At 37.7% G+C, this 20,448-nt stretch overlaps 2 protein-coding genes across 8 annotated transcripts in view; one reads left to right on the top strand and one right to left on the bottom strand.

Annotated features, from left to right (window-relative positions):
* Positions 1 to 20,448, bottom strand: part of LOC105463467 (LPS responsive beige-like anchor protein) — a 770,029-nt gene that overhangs the window by 300,978 nt on the left and 448,603 nt on the right. For 6 of the 7 annotated variants that reach the window (XM_011710554.3, XM_071092575.1, XM_011710553.3 and 3 more), the window contains 2 exons: positions 18,962 to 19,108; positions 16,316 to 16,452 (listed from right to left, as the gene is read on the bottom strand). In XM_011710554.3, coding sequence (XP_011708856.2) covers positions 16,316 to 16,452; positions 18,962 to 19,108 — 284 coding nt within the window. Of the gene's footprint in view, positions 1 to 8,142; positions 8,369 to 16,315; positions 16,453 to 18,961; positions 19,109 to 20,448 lie in introns of those variants that run through there. The other variant, XM_011710559.3, reaches the window with a different exon arrangement.
* LOC105463463 (mab-21 like 2) lies at positions 10,331 to 13,013 on the top strand. The gene has a single exon (XM_011710551.3). The coding sequence runs from the start codon at positions 11,329 to 11,331 to the stop codon at positions 12,406 to 12,408; it is 1,080 nt and encodes a 359-aa protein (XP_011708853.1). The 5' UTR covers positions 10,331 to 11,328; the 3' UTR covers positions 12,409 to 13,013.

The following is a 20,448-nucleotide window of genomic DNA, read 5'->3' as shown; positions in this document are numbered from 1 at the left end:
AGGGTACTCTACAGCTAGATGATACTACAGACAAACTCTGGTTCTGTACAATATCACAATGTTAAACAAGATATCATAGCAATAAGTTATTTAAGGAAGTTTTTAAAAACATTTACTTTTCTGTTTTATTTCAATCTGTTTAAAGTTTTTTTTTTTTTCTTTTTTCTTTTTTTTTAATGTAAGCATGTGATAGTTTGCAAGGGTCCTGGTACAACCCAAACTCCCACTTCTAGTTATAAATATTATCATCTCTTCGTATTACTTAGATATTATAACAAAATAGAGGTTGGTTTAAATTTAAAATATCTTGAAATTATTTTATATCCCTTTTCGAACATAGGTACTTTTAGTCAAAACAGGTAACACTTTTGTGTTTATATGAGCATAAAATGTATCTTTTCAAAATGTAAATAACCACATGAAATCCTCTGAAAGCAAAAATCAACATTATTTCTTTGTAAATCAGAAGCAAGTACAATTCATCAAACTTTAGTCATTAAATGATCCTTCTACTCCTGACTATTTTATTGTGAAAAATAATACAGAACAAATTTGAAGGTCAAATAGCAACTGCTTGGTGGCATTTACAAATGGTTCAAGTTTTTTTTTCTTTTTTTTCTATTTAAAATTGGTCTGCAGTTAGAACATGTAGGAGGAGATTAGGAATGAAAACGGATTCTGGGAGGCAATGTCTAACTACTGAACTTTTATAACAGGAGTATCTTTGATTAAATAAGGAGCTAGTCTAAAATAAAAGCAAAACTGTACCATAATAACCCAACTTAATTATCTTTGTAGAATACATTTATAAATGATTGGCTCATTCTATCTTTATTTGACAAACTAAATATGCCTCTTAAATTCTCAAACATTTAAAATTCTGATTCTCGCAGTTGCACAGACTTATCCAAATTAAAACTTCAAAAACTTACAATATAATGACTGACTCCATTGCTAGATCCAGTAAAAGTTCAAGTAAAGAAGTTTAGCTCTGTAACTTCCATCCCTCAACTAAACCTCCAAGTCACTTGTCAGTTAAAGGTTGGGCGATTTATTGACCGCCTCTGGATGCATACTGTCAGTGCTGAAGGAAATATGAGGGAGGGTTGTCGCTACTGTTCTGGAGCTCATTGATAATGACATACCTGCCTCTGTCACCCATTACCCATACTACAAACTACTTAGACCTAACTGAAAAATCAATAGCCTACTTGCACTGGTTCCTGTGGCTGCCTCCTTTGATTGTCAGCTCCTGTCTAGGGTCAGCACTTACATGAAAGGGGCTGTGACTGCCTGATGCTTTCAGGACAACCTAACGATATGAAACTAGCCAACAGAACAGTAAATTCTGTCTCCCTGCCCTCCTCATCAATTAGGCTTTGACTAGGCTTGCCTGTAGAAACCTGACCTTTTAAGTTTAGGTGAATATGGACTAGCTGAACACACCATTGCCCTCAGCACTGAGCCAGGAAATCTACTGACAGGTTAAACAAAACAGAAGGTTGTAACTGTCATAATTTGCATTGCACTTTCACGCCAACAAGGGTGTTATCAGTAGGGGCAAGCCCTGGAACACACAACTCCAGTACCCTTAAGCCACGCTACTCATAAATTTTCAAGTGAAGTGAGATAAAACATAAATTCACAAATAGCAATGCATTTCTCATCTCTCAGTCTTTTAGGTTTGCACTTTGCAAACCCACAGAGTGCCCGTCAACAACTCTTTTTGGTCACCTGGCACTCCCATTGCACTAATTAGGGACTTCCATTGACCATAACACAGAAGTAAAAATAACAATGCCTATTTAAAACCTGTTTTAGAGAGCCTGTACAATATAGCAGATAGACTAACTGGTATATATGTCAAAATGAGAACAATTAGATCTCAATATGTTATCTTTTCTTGCCTCAATTCACTCCCTCCAAAAGTATCCACAAGCTTAGACAAATAATAAGTTATCACGTAAGTGAAAGGAGGTGTTGAAATTATTTCCTACCATGCTACTCTGATATAGCATCTTTTACAGTTTGAGGGAAAACTAAGAACATCTGTAAAATAAAAGATGTTAACACTTTTATGCTTGTCAGATCTTCTGATGAAAACAAGTGAAAAGCATGAGAAAGGAGTATAAAACTAGCCTTTCTTTAGTGACTCATGTTTTGAAAATCACTTCCCTGCTTAGATCTATCTTTTAACACAGTATGAACTTGGTAATAGCAAAGTTGCTTAGCACAATGTCATTTCTCTAAGGAGAAGACCAATAATTTCTTTTTTTTTTTTTTAAGTTAATTGTGAATGGGAACTTACTTTGGCTTCAAGAACTAATATTTACACAATACCCAATCTTCATAAAAATGTCCAAAACATTGACAGTCCACTAAATACTTAAGGGAAAAAAACATACTGTTCATATAAACATACACTATTTTTCTATATACGGGAATACATACTGCATTTTGTTTTATAATTTTATGATTCAACTCCTATTAAGCAATAATTAGTATACTCAGAATTTTTTCCCAAGTTGCTACTTCACTGTCCCTCACAGTTGTCTCCAAACTATATTTTGTACATTTTTTCCATAAATCTAAAATATCCATAAGCTTATTCTTGTCTGAATTTAAAAACTTTCATATACCTATGTTAGAGCAGCATTGAAAGCCTAAACATCTGCAGAAAGATTTCTGATAGAAATAAAGATGTCAATGATTTTAGTCATGTAATCATGGAAAATTTTAGACTCTTTTATCTAGAAGAGATAGAAAGATTACCTAGTCCAACTCACTCATTTAACAATTGAGAAAATAATGGATAAAGATAGTGACTTGATCAAAGTCACCCAGGTAACCAAGCCAGGACAAAAATTCTGGACTTTCTGTTTCCTAGATTGATGCTTTGCTGATACATTCACACTGTCTCCGTTTATCTATCCAGGTAATCTGGATAGCAACCACCTTATATTTAAAATATATATCTATAGATTTGTGTCATTCATTTTTAATTTATAAAGTTTATAGAAAGTTTTGATTAGCAGAAAAGATTAGATTATTCATACAGCATTTAACCAAAAAGTTACCATGGAACAAACATTAGAAATAGAAGGCCCAATTAAGTATGGTTGGAATCCTTTACTGACCTAATATGATGATTAACTAAGCATCTGGTCATCTTTCTGCTCCTTTGTGTGTACACAGCTGATAGCAAAGTGAAAGGGTATGGATAGTGTCTGATCCCAGCAAGCAAATCATTTGAAAACAGCCATAGCTACAGGTCAAAGATTTTCTACTCAATCTAGATGAACTTAAACCTACTAACCTTGATTTTAAACCTAATTACCTATATACCAAATCAGTCAGAAAATAAGAGAATGACTCTTTATGATCCAAAGATAATAAAGGAAGATAGGAAGGAAAAATTCAGGAAAGAGACTGGCAGAACTTTAATATCCATAGGCCAAGACAGTTATTTTATATCCTAGCTTTATATCAGATGGTTAACGGAAAAGTTTCCATTCCTTAGATCATTAAATATTATTTCATTTATATTACACAGATGTCTTCTATACATGGATTGCAATCAATGAAGCATTTATTTGTTATTGTTTAACCATCACAAGCAATCAGAGAAACCTCTCTGCACATCACTTTTACTCTAATTCATAACATTTAAAGGATGGGATAGGCTAGATTTTTAACATTTCCATTAAAAATAACACAAAGTCCATTAAGTATTTCCTGTAATCTTAGCAGATGATCAATGCCAAATTACTACTATTCATAATAATATAGAGTGCTATAGAACCAATACATTTTTAAATAAAATGTTTAAAATGGCTAGTGTTCCTAAACTATAACAAAAACCTACCCATACGCTTAACTAATAATTTTAAACACAGGCCCACAAAATGTCTCGTATGACCTGAAAGAAATAGCACATAATGCCAAATATTATATTCTGAACTAAGTACAGCTCAATACTAGCATAATCTACGTCTCTAATTTCACTCGTCTGTTTTGTTAATGTCTGGCACTGATCACAAGAGAAAGTAGAAAGGGAGTGGGGATGGCTTTAATATCCTAAGAAACATATTCTACACAATATGAGTCATTAATATTGTCTTCATAAACAAAAGATATCACACCTTCTTGAAACCATAAGGTCCGCTTTCAATTTTCTTTAGCACTTAAATTCATTAACGTCTGATCCTGGTTTTTCTGTCTACCTTCTGGAAGTGATATTAAAGGCCAGCAAAATTATTTCTCCAGGTAGAAAAGTCACAAAGAACAATCCACAAATTATACAATAATTCCTTAAAGTTAACAGTTGGCTCTACCAAATATACCCTTTCAGGTGAAGATAATAGTGACTTATGAAAGCCAAAGTTATTGGGCAGGTAAAATTTAATATTTACCTAATAGTACATTAGTAAGTTCAAACTGGTTTTTTTTTAAAAAAAAAAAAAAAAAGAAAGAAAGAAAAAGAAAAAAAAGGAGGAGGGGAGAAGAAAAGAAGGAAGGAACAAGGAAGAATAGGAAAAGAAAATTTTTAAAAATTTTGCTTTGACTTTTCAGAACTGCTTAACTATGTATGTAAATAAAAGAATGTAGTTGTTACAACTCAAAAAAGTATACATTTAAAATGAGAAAAAGATACATGATTTCTTGGTAAGCTCAAAAGACATATACCAATATAAGTGAGAATATAACAAGTTCAAAGAAACATTCTAAAAAACACTTGCTGAATTAATTTGGATGTTAACATTTCACATCCTAGCGCAATAATATAATGACATTTACTTCTTAGTCAGGCTAAAAGCTGCTTACTTCGATTTTCCTGAGCACAAGTTCCTTACTTTATCACTGTATATTTTTGGTGACATCGAATTATGTATAGTTTAATAAAGTACTCATTTGTGCAGTTGTTATTCAACTTGGGGAAAAACCCCAATATATAGCATACTCTCAATTTTCTCATCCCACTATATAAGCATTATATTTGTAAAGTCTAATAGGTAACAAACAACTCTAATCATATATATTATCTAAGGCAATCCAAACAAATTTAAAAGGACCACAAACAATACTCATCAAAAGTACATAAAAGCATTTTATTTTTCAGTACAGTTTGGTAGACTTACTATACAAAAGAAAAGCTATTGCTTTTACCTGACAAAATTATCTGAAGTTCAACCTGTTCAAATGAGAACAATATCCTTGGGTTACAAATCAAAGAGAGTAAAAAAAAAATTTTTTTGTTAAGGCTATTTTGTGAGGGGGGAAGAATAACTTGTTTCAACAGCATGCTTGACCATATAAAATTATTAATAAGCACTATGGTGAACTGTTCAAGGCAAATATTCAATTACTGGTTATTTTAGATTGATTCCAGAATAATTACAAATAGTTTAGAAACAATCTCCTTCACACTTTGCAATTTTAGAAAACTAAATCCTTTGACAGAGAATAAAAGAGTATATAGTTTTACTGTGACTTATAATGTGGATAGTATAATCTTGATGACTGTCATTAATGCATCTTACATATATTTAAATATAATTACTTCAATAAAATGTCATCAACTAGAATATACTAACCAATCATGTCTGGGTTATTTACTTTTTCTGTTTTTAGTGAAATAATTTTTAAATTCAGAGAACTTAATAGTGTTTTATTTCCTTATTTACAATTTGACCAAAAATAAAAATGAATGTTCAGTTTTAAAAAACAAGCATTTTTATAAGTATGTACAATGATTAAGTATATAAGAACTAAAAATTTAGCACCCACATAGATGTTTCAATGTTAGATTTTAGAGGATAAGACTACATACCAGTAAACATATAGTCCTTTGTTTTCCAAAAAGTATAAATCCTCCAGAGATACTTTCTTTTCTGAAGTCAATAATCTGATTATTTTTTGAAAGCTTCTAAAATGTTTCCCGGAAAACAAAACCATGTATTCTAACATTTGCTTACTCTTTAGCAAAGATTATTGAGATACCATATATTATTTTTACAGATAATAAAATAATAGATACCTTTTAAGTCTCGCTAACATGATAAAGTAACAAATGCACTAAAGTTAACTCAGTAAATACATTTTTAAGTAAAGATCAGCAAAAAATAAAACAGTTTAAGAATTTTGTATTCTCTGGAAACATAAACAGGATTATAACTGTCATGTTACAGAAGCACTGACTTCAGCCATTAGTTTGGTTTTGCTCCTGAGAAACACAACATGAACTACTGCATCATTTCTTTTCAAATCCATACATTCCCTGCAGCCATTCAAGCTTCATCAGCAGTCCAGGAATGTATAAAAATGACAGGCAAAGGGCATTAGGTATTTTTACTTCCATACTATTTTCCTATAAATGGAAGAGGATTCTTTCTCAAAGCACTTAAGCTCAAGCTCAGTCAATGCTGAAGGAAAATATAACTGAATTCTCTATGCAAGAAAGTATCACAATTGGATTATGTACTACTTTTCAAGAAAATGTTGATAAATCTAATACTGTATTATTATCTTAGAATAAAACATTGTAAGGTTAGCAGTCAACTTAATTACCCATTATTCTTCAATTAGAAATATTTTCACTTTTTAAAGTATTCTGTCAACTCATCACCTTAGTTTAGCACTAAAGTATTCAGTTTTGGTTCTAATCTTAATTATAAAAATTTCCTTAAAATATGCCAACTTTTTCTTGAAAATGTATTTGTATAAATAATTTTTTATTTCCAAGTTTCTGTACTCATAAAGGTTTCGGTGAAATAGGAAATTCCATTAATAATTAAAAGTTTATTTAACCACCATTAGTAAAAATAGGATGTAATGAGTAATCTGGTTATTTTACTGGACCTTAAACATTCACATTGCTATAAAACTAGTACATTAACAACCCGACTCAATTTTTTGAAGAAACTGGGAAATTTTCAGACTAAAGTTTTAAACATCCACATATTTTAGTTTATAGTAACTAAAAACATGCCCACTTCAGTACTATCACCTACATTCTTCATGTTCCTAATGAAGAATGTAAAGCCTAGGGAAGTCTGAAGGTTATGGACTACCCGAAATCCAAAAGCCTAGGGAAGTCTGAAGGTTATGGACTACCCGAAATCCAAAACAAAAAATTCAAATCACACCCTGAATGTCCTCCTTCCCTTTTTAGGAATGTGCTGCAGCCAGCCCAGCACCACAGCTCTGGGCAGAAGCATGCTGATGTTGGCACTGCCTAAGCCAAACAAACAAGATGTTTAACAGTCAAATAAAATGTCCTGCAGCCTCCCTAATGAATTTGTCAAGGACCATCAGATTTCGCACCCCCTCCTTTGCCTCATTAACTCAAGTATGATGAGACGGATTATAACAAGAGAATACAGATGAATCGGTCTGAAGACCTGAAGTGGCTTTTAGCCTCTAGAGTTTCTTTCTCTCACTTGGTCTCCTTTAATAGAATATAGTATCTCCTGCAGAAGGAGCTGCCAGTTCGTTTTAATACACCATCAAGGAGCTGCTGATGGACTTCTATACTAACATACATAAAAGCAGAGGTGACAGGGGCTCTCTCAATTACAGCCTCTTCGGATACCGTTTCCCCCTTCAATTATTCAACCAGAGGAAGAGAGGACCGCAAAGGCGCAGCTGAAGCTGCTCTGAGAGCAGAGGCAGCCAGAGTGAGTTGGGGTGGGGGAGGGGGGAGAAAGAGCCAGCAAGAGGGAGCATTATTTGCTGGAAGTGTTTAAGTTTATTGCTCGAATGATGTTTCTAATTAGTACCACGGCCATAAATTAAAGTCGCCTTTGTTTAACTGATTTATTATTTACTAGAGCATCTACCTAAGACAGGGTAAATTGGTAATGAATTGTTTTTAAATCAAAACATTTGTAATGTTTTATCATCCTTCGGCCTCTGTATGCAAAAGTAGAGAAGCGTGGGGGCAAGGATGAGAGAAAACTTAGCCGAGCTTGACAGAGCTGCGAGTGGAGGTGCAGCGGGGTGTCCGGCGAGTGGTGGAGCGAAGGTCCGCGCGGCCTGGGCCGCCCCACCCGAGAGGAGAGGAGAGGGCGCGGGACATGCGGCGCGGCGGCGGAACCCTGCGGACCAACTCCGCCACCCCTGAGGCTGTTTGCAAACACTCACTCTCGGGAGCGTCGCGGGCCGGGCCATTCGCGAACCAGACGCCACCACGAAGCGACCACCTCGAGAATGGGGCGGGAAAGCTCCGCACCCTCTATCCCCGCCACCAGTCTCCGCCCAGTAACTGCCCTCGGAGAAGCAGCCACGGAGCCCCTCCCGGCCAGTAGCGCTCTCCCGGCAGCGCAGTGCCCTCCGGCCCAGGCAGTTCCCTGAGCGCCGGCGTGGCCTCCCGGGTTAGAGCTGGGCTTCCACACGCGCGAACCCCGAGGGCGCGAGTTCCCCTCCATCCTTAGGCTGCGAGGCGTTCCCGGACGCACGCGGCCTCCCGGGAGAAGGCTGGAGGTCAAGCCGCCCAAGTCTCTGCCACTCTAGAGAAGTTAACTAAAGCTCTGGAGTCGCGCGGACGCTTACTTCTGACTGTTCTTCCTAATCCCTGGAAGACAAACCCTAAGCAACAAATCCGAGATATATTTTTTTAAGCAAATATTCTTTAGAAAGGGACTTATGCCAACGAGAGAGGAAGGGTGACAAACTGCCTGTGGTCCGCACCAGGTATGTAAGAAAACCAAGAGACCCAATTGTCTGATACCAAGTAGATGGAAAGCAATTAACTACCCTATGCAATTCAATTCAGGTTCACCCGGGCGGACTTTAAGAGGGTAAGTCAAGCCTTCCCAAGGGGTTCTGAAAAAGCCAAACTACCAGGTTTCTAAAACGAAGTCTTCACCCAAATGGACTCATAGATTTTTATTTTTATCGCATAACCCAGGGCTGGAATATAACCTCCGAAATCAAACTAAAAATAATCACGTCTACCTGATACACGTTAAAAAGATTCAGAATCCAGACATTTTAGGTTCATACATAAACCCTCAATATTAAGCAAATCAGAAACAATGTTCTAGCTTTGTTTTTTTCACCCAAAAGTATCGAAAGGGTACAGTGGGTACAACTTGTTTAGGATAATACATGTACTAAAAAGCACATGCATGTCTTTCATTGAAATGCCTAGGGAGGAGTGAAGCCATCTGTGTAATCAATAACAAGATAGTTATAGATTTTTGTGGCAGTGAAGTCTTTTAAAAGCAAGAGTCAATTATGAAAATAAAATCATTTTACAAATGAAACTGTACCTGTACCCCCTAAGAATACATTCACAGTTAGATTTACAACAGTACAATTTTAAGAAAACTTTAGGTTTATATTTACTTCCCTTGTTTTTCATTAAGTTTGAAACAATTTTAGTAGCTTATTTTAAAAGTATATCCTACTAAGTTCTACGACATATAAATTTGCACCATTTCTCACAACTTAGATATTTTCTCTCTCGTAACTAGTTAATTCTTGCAACGATAAAATAATGTATTAAATATATGTGAATCTTAATTATGAAATAATTATCAAACAAGGTGCTTGGACTAGTTTTTGCCCTCCCTGTTTTTCAACAGCATATCGAAATTACTAAAAAGAGATTTATGGTTATAAACCCTCACCTTATATCCACTCCAACCCCCACTGGTGCACATATACAGCGATTGCTCTGATTCTTGGCAACAATGGGAGGGGAGGGGAAGAGAAAGGAGTAAGACTTTAAAGGAGGAAAAAACCTGGAAAAATTAGGTCCTTTCCCAGATTCCCCTTTCTCCTCCCATTTGCCTTCAAGCCAAAGTAATTTTGTTACAGTTTTCACCTTCTCCTACACAATGTTGATAGATTCATTAAAAAAAAAAAAAAAAAAAAGCCTTTCTGAACCACTGCTACTCTCCCTCGCGTTATTCCAGCCATCTCCAGGAGAGTCCCTTCTATATAAACTCTTTTTCTTCTTTGCTACTGATAAGAGGAGGATAAAGAGGAAGGGTTGTAAAATGTGTGCATGTATTTGACTTCCATTATCTCCTCCTATTTTCTTACTTCTCTCTTTACCCTCTTTCTTTATCAAGTGCTGTGGTGGCTGCTACCGTTCGCCAAGCCTGCCTGTCTTCTCTCTCGGATTGGCTAAAGCACTGACAGCTCGGATAGCGATTGTAGGAACTGAAGCTCCACCCCCTCATGATGGCCCTGGGACCATTCATAAACTAAATAACTCCAGGAAACAGCGAGGGAGAGAGAGAAAGAAAGAGAGAGGGAGAGAGAGAGAGAAAGGAGAGAAGAGAGAGCGTGCACGAGGAAGGGGGGAGGGGGAGACAAGCAGGGGAGTGCGGGGCGAGAAAGAGGTCGGAGGGGAAAGGAGGGGGAGAGACGACTCAGAAAGTGGAATCTGTACAAGCAACCTAAAGGAGAAGGAAAACCCTGAATCGTTATAACTACACCCCAGATGCAACGCAAGCAACGACTTCGTCACACTAAAACGGATTTTGTGAGGGCCAAAAGTATAAATTACGAAGCAGAAATGATTATCAAACAACTTCCAGCGGTTTGCACCTAAAGAAATACAAGAAGAACCCACTACAAACAAACCAACCCAGTCCAAACAACGCCTCCAGTAGGAAAAGAGGAAAACTGCGACAACACGACCCCCTGAGAAGAGAGGAGACCAACACGCTGAGACTGCGAGGCGTCAGCAAACCTCCAAGTGCACGGCGGACTGAGTTGTACTTCGCAGCTCTCTGAACATTAATTACCTCCTGCACCTTCCACTTGGGGGAGGGTGAGGAAGACGGCACTCACCTACACTGAGCGAAGAAGTCCTACCAGCGTGGAAGAAAAGTTTAAGAATGAACCACTGAATGTTTCGCTTTTATTTTTAAATTTACTTTGGCACTTAAAAAACTTCATTTTCAGATTTCTGGGCAATCTCGGCTGCAGACATCTAAGCCTAACCTTTTGGTATCCTGAGTTTTTTTCTTTTTCCTTCTCCTTCCTCACCCCCACCCCGCTTCTCTCGCACACCGTCTTTACATATCAAGAGAAAGCAAAAAGGTCCCAGGAGGTGCTTTTCTTTTTAGAAAATCATATTTTCTCCCCTATTTTTTCTGCAGAAGAAAAAAGGTTTAGAAAGAGGGAAAAGTTAAAAACAAGCCGGCTACAGTATCAGCCGGTCAGCCCAGGTGGAAAACAAGAGTGAAAGTGGGGCTTAACGGGGAGCGCACGGCCTCTTTCGAAAGCCGCTGGGCCACCACCAGTGCGTGAGCCTTGGATCCCTCAACGTATTGCGAGACGCCGGTGTATAGCCCGGACCTGTGCCCCAACATGATTGCCGCTCAGGCCAAGCTGGTTTACCAGCTCAATAAATACTACACTGAGCGCTGCCAGGCGCGCAAGGCGGCCATCGCCAAAACCATTCGAGAGGTCTGTAAGGTGGTCTCGGACGTGCTCAAGGAAGTGGAGGTGCAGGAGCCTCGCTTCATCAGCTCCTTGAGCGAGATCGATGCCCGCTACGAGGGGCTTGAGGTCATTTCGCCCACCGAATTTGAGGTGGTGCTCTACCTAAACCAGATGGGCGTCTTCAACTTCGTGGACGACGGCTCGCTGCCGGGCTGCGCGGTGCTCAAACTGAGCGATGGGCGGAAGCGCAGCATGTCTCTCTGGGTCGAGTTCATCACAGCGTCGGGCTATCTCTCAGCGCGTAAGATCCGCTCGCGTTTCCAGACGCTGGTGGCCCAGGCGGTGGACAAGTGCAGCTATCGGGATGTGGTCAAGATGATCGCGGACACCAGCGAGGTCAAGTTGCGCATCAGAGAGCGCTATGTGGTGCAAATCACTCCGGCGTTCAAGTGCACCGGGATCTGGCCTCGAAGCGCGGCACAGTGGCCTATGCCCCACATCCCCTGGCCCGGCCCCAATAGGGTGGCCGAGGTCAAGGCCGAAGGGTTCAACTTGCTCTCGAAGGAGTGCTACTCGCTGACCGGCAAGCAGAGCTCGGCAGAGAGCGACGCCTGGGTGCTACAGTTCGGAGAGGCGGAGAACCGCCTGCTGATGGGAGGCTGCCGAAACAAGTGCCTCTCAGTGCTGAAGACTCTGCGGGACCGCCACCTGGAGCTACCCGGCCAGCCGCTCAATAACTACCACATGAAGACGCTGCTGCTGTACGAGTGCGAGAAACACCCGCGAGAAACGGACTGGGACGAGTCGTGCCTGGGCGACCGGCTCAACGGCATCCTGCTGCAGCTCATCTCCTGCCTGCAGTGCCGCCGCTGCCCTCACTACTTTCTGCCCAACCTCGACCTCTTTCAGGGCAAGCCCCATTCGGCCCTGGAGAGCGCTGCCAAGCAGACCTGGAGGTTGGCCAGGGAAATTCTCACCAATCCCAAAAGCCTGGACAAACTATAGGGTGCTGGGGACTGCTTGAAAAGCGACACAAACGGGCGTGCTCTCTCACACAACACACAACTCAGCGATAAACAGCAGAAACTCTGGACACAAACTTTTATGTAAGTCACCTGAAATAGGAATCAGGCAGAAGACCTTCGTTAATTAAGAAGCAAACAAAAAGAGAGCAACCCAACCAAAAGAAATCACATTCTTGCACAAAAGTGATCGTTTTCTTCCAAACAATGTGAATTTAAAAGGTCACACAAAAGAAGCAATCGGGCTGTGCCACCACAAAATGAAACCCAAGGTACATTTTCAAATCAATGTATAGTAGTTTCCCCCTTTTCCTTCTTTCCCCCTATCCTTTTTCTCTTCACCCCATCCCACCTCTCATTTCGTTTTGCTTTTGGTTGCCTGAATGTTGTCACCAAGTGAAAAAATTATTTAACTATATGTGAAATTTCTCTTTTAAAAAAAGTTTTACTGATGTTAAACGTATCTCAGTGCCAATGTCAGACTGTGCCCCTCCCTCTCCTGCACCTCTACCCTCACCCTGAGCTGTCTTGTTGAAAACAGTAATAAAAACATTACTTTACATTGTAATTGACTGTGGATTGTTCTTAAATGAAGGCAGGTGAGATAACAGTTTATAATTTGCAATGTAAAGATGTGACTTGAGGAATCAAATGCAAGAAGCTTCCATTTGAACTGATTTGCAAAATTTAAAATACAGCACATTTTGTAGAATTGACTATAAGTCCGCACGCAAATCCTTAGAAAATAGAAAACATTAACTTTACTCAACTATAACATATATTTGTTCTGTAGAGTTAGAATTAAAGGTAACATCTACTTCACGCTTGGGGAAAAAAGTATAAAATAAAATATTTGATCCTATTAAAGCAGAAAAAAACTTTTTCACATTAAAAATTAAGAGGTGTACTTTCTTATGCCATAATTTCAAAAAATCCAGTCTGACTCCGATATACAAAGGAAATATGTATGGATTTTTCTGAATAGCTAACAAAGTCAGTTGATACTTTTCCTTCAACCATTTGTCCTCTTCAAGCTTTGAGTAATAAAAATTTAACAAATAAACCACAACAAAAAAGAATAAAATGGTTATAGCAATAATCCTCTCCCCCAGCATATAGTGATATGAACCATTCAGATTTATAAATTACTTCCATTTTAAAATGGTTTAGTTATAAATTCCATAATTACGATTATTTTAATCAAATTTCAAGAATTATTCTGAAACTGCTTATATGCAATTCAAACAAAAAAGGTTTTCATACCATTTTTATAACCAAAGAAAAATTATTATTCCAGGAATTTACAAATAGGAAAAGTACCTTCCTCCTCTCTCTATTTTTCTAAGGTAACAAACCAATATACTCATTTCAATGTTTCAGCTTTAACAAAGGTTTCTTTTTAATGCAAGGGAATAACTGATTAGAAAATAAAATAATTAGTCAAACAGAAAGCATCCCAAAGGAATTAGTTTGTCGTATGTTGAAAGTAACTATATACTCCATTCACTATGCTAATGATGAGACAAGGTACAGAATATATGTCAGATGTTACCCTTTAATATCGAACATTTATTCTCTGTATTAGCCCAGTTTTTAATTTATTGAGAAAATGCACAAATGAGAGGTGTAAATAAAAATGTTTTTAAAGCAAATTTTAAAGATCAGAGGAAGAAGTTTGAGAGGGGGAAGGGCTGTATGGAGGGATGAGCAGCAGCATAGCAGAATAGATGAAAAACAAGAAAGCCATTCAGGGGTCTGAAGCCTAGTTCATTTGACAAACAGGTTTAAGTTGTAAGATTCCTTGGTAAAAATAGTCCTATGTTAAAATATAAACTTTGATCCTATCAGTTCTGAAATCATCTCCACTCTTTCAACTCAACCTGTATTATATCTTCTTGTATTCCTCACAGTAATATTAAATGGCTCAAACACACAAATTCCTTTAAATTATAAAGACCAATTTATTCTCTGGGGAAAATGTTCTGAATTTTAAAAACATTTTCAAACAAACAGTAGGTGCTTACATTTGCACAAAATGATTTAAAGGAATAGTGTTTAGTTTCAAAGATAAAAATATCTATAAGTGACCATTTTTTTCACTCACAAAAGTATTTACAGCAGTAGACATACATCTCCCTCCAACTATTCCAGAAAAAAAGGTTGTTAAGTCTTGACAAGAAGAAACAAAAATATCCCCAATTTAGCATATTGTATTCTTCCTTATTTAATTTAATGCAGGTATCAGTCAAAAAGGAAAAACACTGCAGCAACATAAATGTCCTCATTTACAGAACACCTTAAAGCATTAACATCTATACAAAATTAAAATTTCTCCTGGTAGGTGACTGAAAAATTTTTTTTAATATAAATTGGCAGGAGTTTTAATTTCTGGAATATAAGGAAGGTTGCAGTGATACAAGCCCATTTCTTGATTGGGCCAAAAGATCTCCATATTTCACGAGCAACAAGAAAAAAATAATTTAATGATGCTGTACAGAATCAGATCAGAGAGAGACAAAACTTGTAACTTCTCTAAAAGGAGCAAATAACTTCAAAGAACCTAATCTCACAGATTGGCAGAGATTCTAATTTTCAGAACAAGTCATTAGACACCTTTAAATTAAATCAAATTTTAGGCTTTGATCTATATGTGTCTAAAAGCATCAGAGAATATCTTGAATTAAATCCCAGTCTTTCTTAAATTCAGAAGTTACCAGAAATCAGAGAGTTTAATTTTGGTAACCTTCCTTTCCTAAAGAAACTAATGCATTTTCAGACATTTCAGTCATGGGACAAAGTCGAAAAAAATTTTTAATGGATAGAATTTCAGAATTAGCAAGTTTTCTCTACATTGGATTAGTTAACTTATCAAGTTCAAAACAATCAGTTCCATATAATCTACCAAGTCCTGTCTTAATAAAGGCAGCAATAGCGAAACAAAGTGCTGGAAATATGCATAAGATACGATTTGTTTGTACAGTTTTAAATAAAATTATAATATTTTCATCAAGAGCTACTTTGAAATACTTCTAAATCATTCAGATTTAATAATTCACATGATTACAAAATCAAAGAACCTTCTACCAATAAACTCAAAATACGTGTAGGTATGTACATGTACATACACACGTTATCAGCCTGCAAAATAAATTATTCTACTTTTTAAGCCACCTTTTTCTACAGGTTGCTTATTTTGCTCATTTTTAAAAGAAACTGTTTCCTCTCAGAGCAAATTATACCATTCTTTTTCTTGAAATAAACCTAATTTTGGTTTTTATGACTGTGCTACAAATGTTTCTTAGTAAAAACAAAGTTGCCAGGGTCTGAAAAGTAATGAGAAATACATTTTAAAGAGGAAATTACATTTTCTTTTAAGAATACAAAATTATGCAGTGCCTTGTAAAATCTACTATAGGTAATGGGAAACAGAGGTATCTCACACACACAAAACATGCTTGCATGCACGACAGAGTAGTAAGTCATGGGGACAAAGCAAGGAGAGTGATATATTGACATCATATCCAGAAAACATAAAGGCTAAACAAAATAATTCCACTCTCAATCTCACTGAATTTTGTATCTTAATTCACCCTTGACCCTTTGAGGCAAAATATATTTATAGACAATGTTCCCTGAGGTTCCTTCCCCTCCTCACAAAGAGCTAATGATAAATGCCATTAAGTAAAATTTGTTTTTGAATCTAAATGAACTTCAATAATCTTACTAACTGGTAGAGAATCATAAACTAAAGAAGATAATGACATTGCATATAGGCCAAGGCAATTTAGAGGAAATACAAACTAAGCCTGTCAGATTTACCAATCCCAATCCTATCCAACAGCACCCAGCATCCCATCATAAGAAAAAATGAAACCCCCTCATCTTCTCACCTTGGGGTCGATTTTTTTGAAGTTAGGATCCTCTTCATCCACCTCAAAATAGAGTTCGGAGGAGGTGACAGAAAGAGTGCCCTTTACTACAACCGAGGGGGCCACAAGCTGAGCTGGTGTGCTCAGGCTAACAGGACCTGCCAAAAGGAAAAGACAAGCCACACAAGTTGGAATGACATTTTTCAAAAAATCAAATTTGACCAGAAATTGTATTTAATCTTTTCATTTTCACTTCTAGTAATGAACTGCCTGCCAACTACTTCTACAGTTAAATATTCTGTCCACCCCAAATCTTCCTCTGAAAATGCAAAGTCAGGATTCTCATACTAGAAGATCTATAACAGAAGGTTGATGATAACAGTAAACTAGGATGCAATTATTTTACAGGGAGTCTGCAAAGCTTTGGTCTAATCTCTAGGTAAGAAGTGGCTCTGCCTAAATAAGTCCATCCACATTCCATTTAGAAAACAGGCCTCAGGCTATCTAACAACATGAACAACAACCAGGAGCAAAGAAGCCTCAATAGGCTTCCAAGGGCAGGAGTTAGCTTACAGAATGGTAGAGGCACAACTACAAAAGGATCACTAGCTTATTAATGAAGTGGGAAATGTTAAACCATATTTTCTGATAGAGATTTTATGCCAGCTTGACACAAAACCTCTTCCATAACAACTTTACTCCATCAATGACTGGTAAAAATACTTCTTTTCTAAGCCTTCCTTTCCACTGTTAAGTATTGTTCAATGCTTCCAAATCTAATATTAGTGTAGTTCAGGGACTCTGGGAGTAAACAGCTGGAGGGTGGGTTTCCAAGTGAATGAATTTTTATTGGAATAATCAAATCTCCACAGGGCTTATCAAAGAGACAAATCAGACTGCTACTGAAAACAATAGATTCACTACAGATATAACAGCATAATGTATATTAGAGCTAAATATAAAATATGAACTAAAAATTATATACACACACACACACACATACACACACACATATATAGAGAGAGAGATCAATGTAGAAAGAATTTAAAATTCCATTGTCAATTCCTCATGGTATAAATCCTATAGGGGAAGAAAACAGCGTAAGAGAAGACTGGCACTGATAGTTCTGAATTAACATAGTGCCTATAAACAAGGTGCGCCTATTCAGGTAATCAATGGGTGAATAAGTGTTTCAAAATTCAGATGAATTGACATTTCCATCGATTGTTAGACGGGTGATAGTGCTTAATCTCACATCAATCTTAATGTGTGCCAGTAGGACAATAGAAGGGATGCTCTGCGGAGATCAGAGCAGGTTTTGCCCTCTATTCCCAATGTACAAATACATTGTGTTTGCAGATGGGCAGCAGATAGCTGCAGAACAGCCATGATTTCCCAAAGCTCATCCTTATAAATGGATGAAATAAGAAGCTATGTGTTCTTTTGCTGTCTCCTTTTGCCCTCTGTACATTAGCATGTAATACTGAGAAGAAATAACATTTTTTCAATCACTCTCAGACATTCAATTATAGGGTAAGCAGACAGCTGCAGGAGCTAGGGCAGCCTAGGTCCTACAGAAGACCCCTGACAATTTCCACTTCATTTCTAACCCACACCACTTTATTAGTGTGGATTACTTCTTAATCCTATTGCCATTGTCAAGATTATATAATTAAACTCCCCTTTCACCTCTATTACTGTATGAATATATTACCGGCAGCAAGAATAGAAGCAAAATAAAGGAAGAAATGGGTAAATGGATGCGAAGGAAAAGACTACAGAATAGCAGTATCTACCTTACTCTGCACTCGCACCAATTAATTTTATTTTACTTTACAGAGAGGTTTACAGTTACCAAAGAAGACACCATCTTCTCTTTTTGCTTTGCATTACCAAGTGGCATAGTAGCACAGGTTGCAGATATGTCACCGAATGCAAGATTTTTAATGCCTTTTCTCTTAAAATTATCAAAATGGAAAACTATGTAATTTTCACCTATTGAAATTATAGAACCTTTCAGACTTTCTTCCTTGAGGGACACAGCCACAGGTATTAAAGTAAAAAAGCCATTTAATGAATGACTAAAATTTCTGGCTAAACAAGAGAATTTTTCCCATAAGGGATGTAAAACTGAGAATCTGCAGAGTGCAAATCAAAATTCCTACATCAGGCAAAATATGTGAATGTTGTGAAAAGCCATGGCATTCTCAGAATTGATTTGAGTAACATGCATATACAGCATGTTCACTAAGACCTGTATATCAAAGCAAATAGCTTCTCTCCCTCCAAGATTTATTTACAAAAAACAAAAACAAAAACAAAAACAAAAACTGGCAGAATTTTACCTATAGTGCTAATTTACAGAGATTTGGTAACTCCTATGGGATGGGTGAAGCAATTTTGTTCTTTTGTTGCTGCTTTTAAACTTTTTTCTTTTTCAGTGAAAATTATTCATAAAAGAAAAAAATGAGGAGAGTAAGAAGACTGAACAGAATAGAAAAATAAAAGAGAAACTATAGAAGATAAGGGGGTAGTGTTTGAAATAACCAATTAATGCAATTGTGGGTATAAGCTTGGTAGTCCTAGTGGTCACAGCTGAAAAAGTAAGTAATTAGATGCTTATTGTCCCAGAGGTAGCTGAAATATCTGCACAACCACCAAATTTACCAGCAAGATTCTCTAAATCTTTCTCATCCACGGATGACAGAGTATCATCATCGCCTTCCAGGAGGATCTCGTTTTCTGAGTTCTGATTTCCTAAAGCCTGACTCTTGATGGACTGTTTTCCTTTAGCAAGGATATCTTCATCTGTGGCTGAAATGAAAAGGAAACAAAGCTGTCCATCAGTTCTGGGAAGAGTACTTCGGCAGAGGGGTAGGGGCTTGGGTAAGGGTAGGTGGCCAAAGATGGTCAATCTTTTATACACAGAGTCAGCCACAGTGGAGAAAGTGATTGGGATGGCACACATGTCTGATCTGACAAACTTGATCCCCCAACCTAGTCTAATGTTACCCTAAACAAGCACCCTAATCCCATTAAATCTGACCCCTGCACTGCTCACCAAACCATTTATTTACTTATAGTTAGGGCAGGAGTGGGTTCAAAAGCAGTACTTTTTTTTTTGGAAAATTCATTAATAGGAACGATCAAAACCCAGTTTTGGAAACAATATTTAACACCAAAAAATAAGGACTGATTCATTCCTCCAAATAATGTTATACTGACAAACATTTTGGAATGGTTGAGGAGTGGCTGTGGAGGAGAATCCAGAATTAAAAAGGGTTAAAACTAAGAGACATTCACAAGCCAGTGAGGATTTAGGCCCAGATACTGAAGCCATATCTGACATTAGTAAGACTACAGCAGCTCCTCAAAGCTGCAATCCCTTCTTTATCCACCCTCCCTCCTTCCTTCCTTCACATTACCCTCATCCACATGTTCACACATACACTCACTCCTCCGCCCTTTCGTCCCTTATACAAATATCCAGGAGCAAGGCGGTGTGGAAACTAAGTGAAAGCTCAAACACTACCTCCTCTGCATGTTTAAACTAAAGGGCTAAGGCACCCCAGGGGCAAACATAACAGAAAGCCCGGGATGAGAGGCATGTGGGCAAGGGGCCTCATGCGGCCTGAACTGGAGTAGCCTGTGGAGAGCAGCAGTACCAGACTCAGGCACTATGACAAGGCAGCAACTGCAGGCGGACGGAGGAAAAGAGAACACCACATCTAGAGAGGGAAGCAGCAGCCCTGAGGAGCACCTACACTCAACAATGGGATCCGAAAGCAGAGCAGAGACACAACTGAAAGTGGAAAACCCTGAAATTCAAAACTCTGATTCAAAACCCACATCCTTCCAGGACAACTCCTGTTGTTTTGAGCAGCTTTCTCCTTAAGACAAGCAGGAAGGCAGATGCTAACTTTTGAATTGTGATTTGTAAAACTTCATATGTGTATCTTTTCCTAATCTTGTTTTTTTGAATAGTGTCATATAAGGGAAAGTTAAGAATATTCACCTGACCCTCCTGGCTTCCAGCTAGATAAATCCCAGAGGTAAAGCACCTGATCTACCCAGGCTGCAGCTTTTGATACGAAAATCGGATGGCTAGGGTTTTTGGGGTTTTTTTTGGTTTTTTGTTTTTGTTTTTGTTTTTT

Source organism: Macaca nemestrina, chromosome 3 (assembly GCF_043159975.1).
Source record: "Macaca nemestrina isolate mMacNem1 chromosome 3, mMacNem.hap1, whole genome shotgun sequence".
In the NCBI taxonomy this organism is placed as follows: domain Eukaryota; kingdom Metazoa; phylum Chordata; class Mammalia; order Primates; family Cercopithecidae; genus Macaca; species Macaca nemestrina.
Note: the sequence above shows the minus strand (reverse complement) of the source record. Positions and strands in the feature narration are given on the sequence as shown.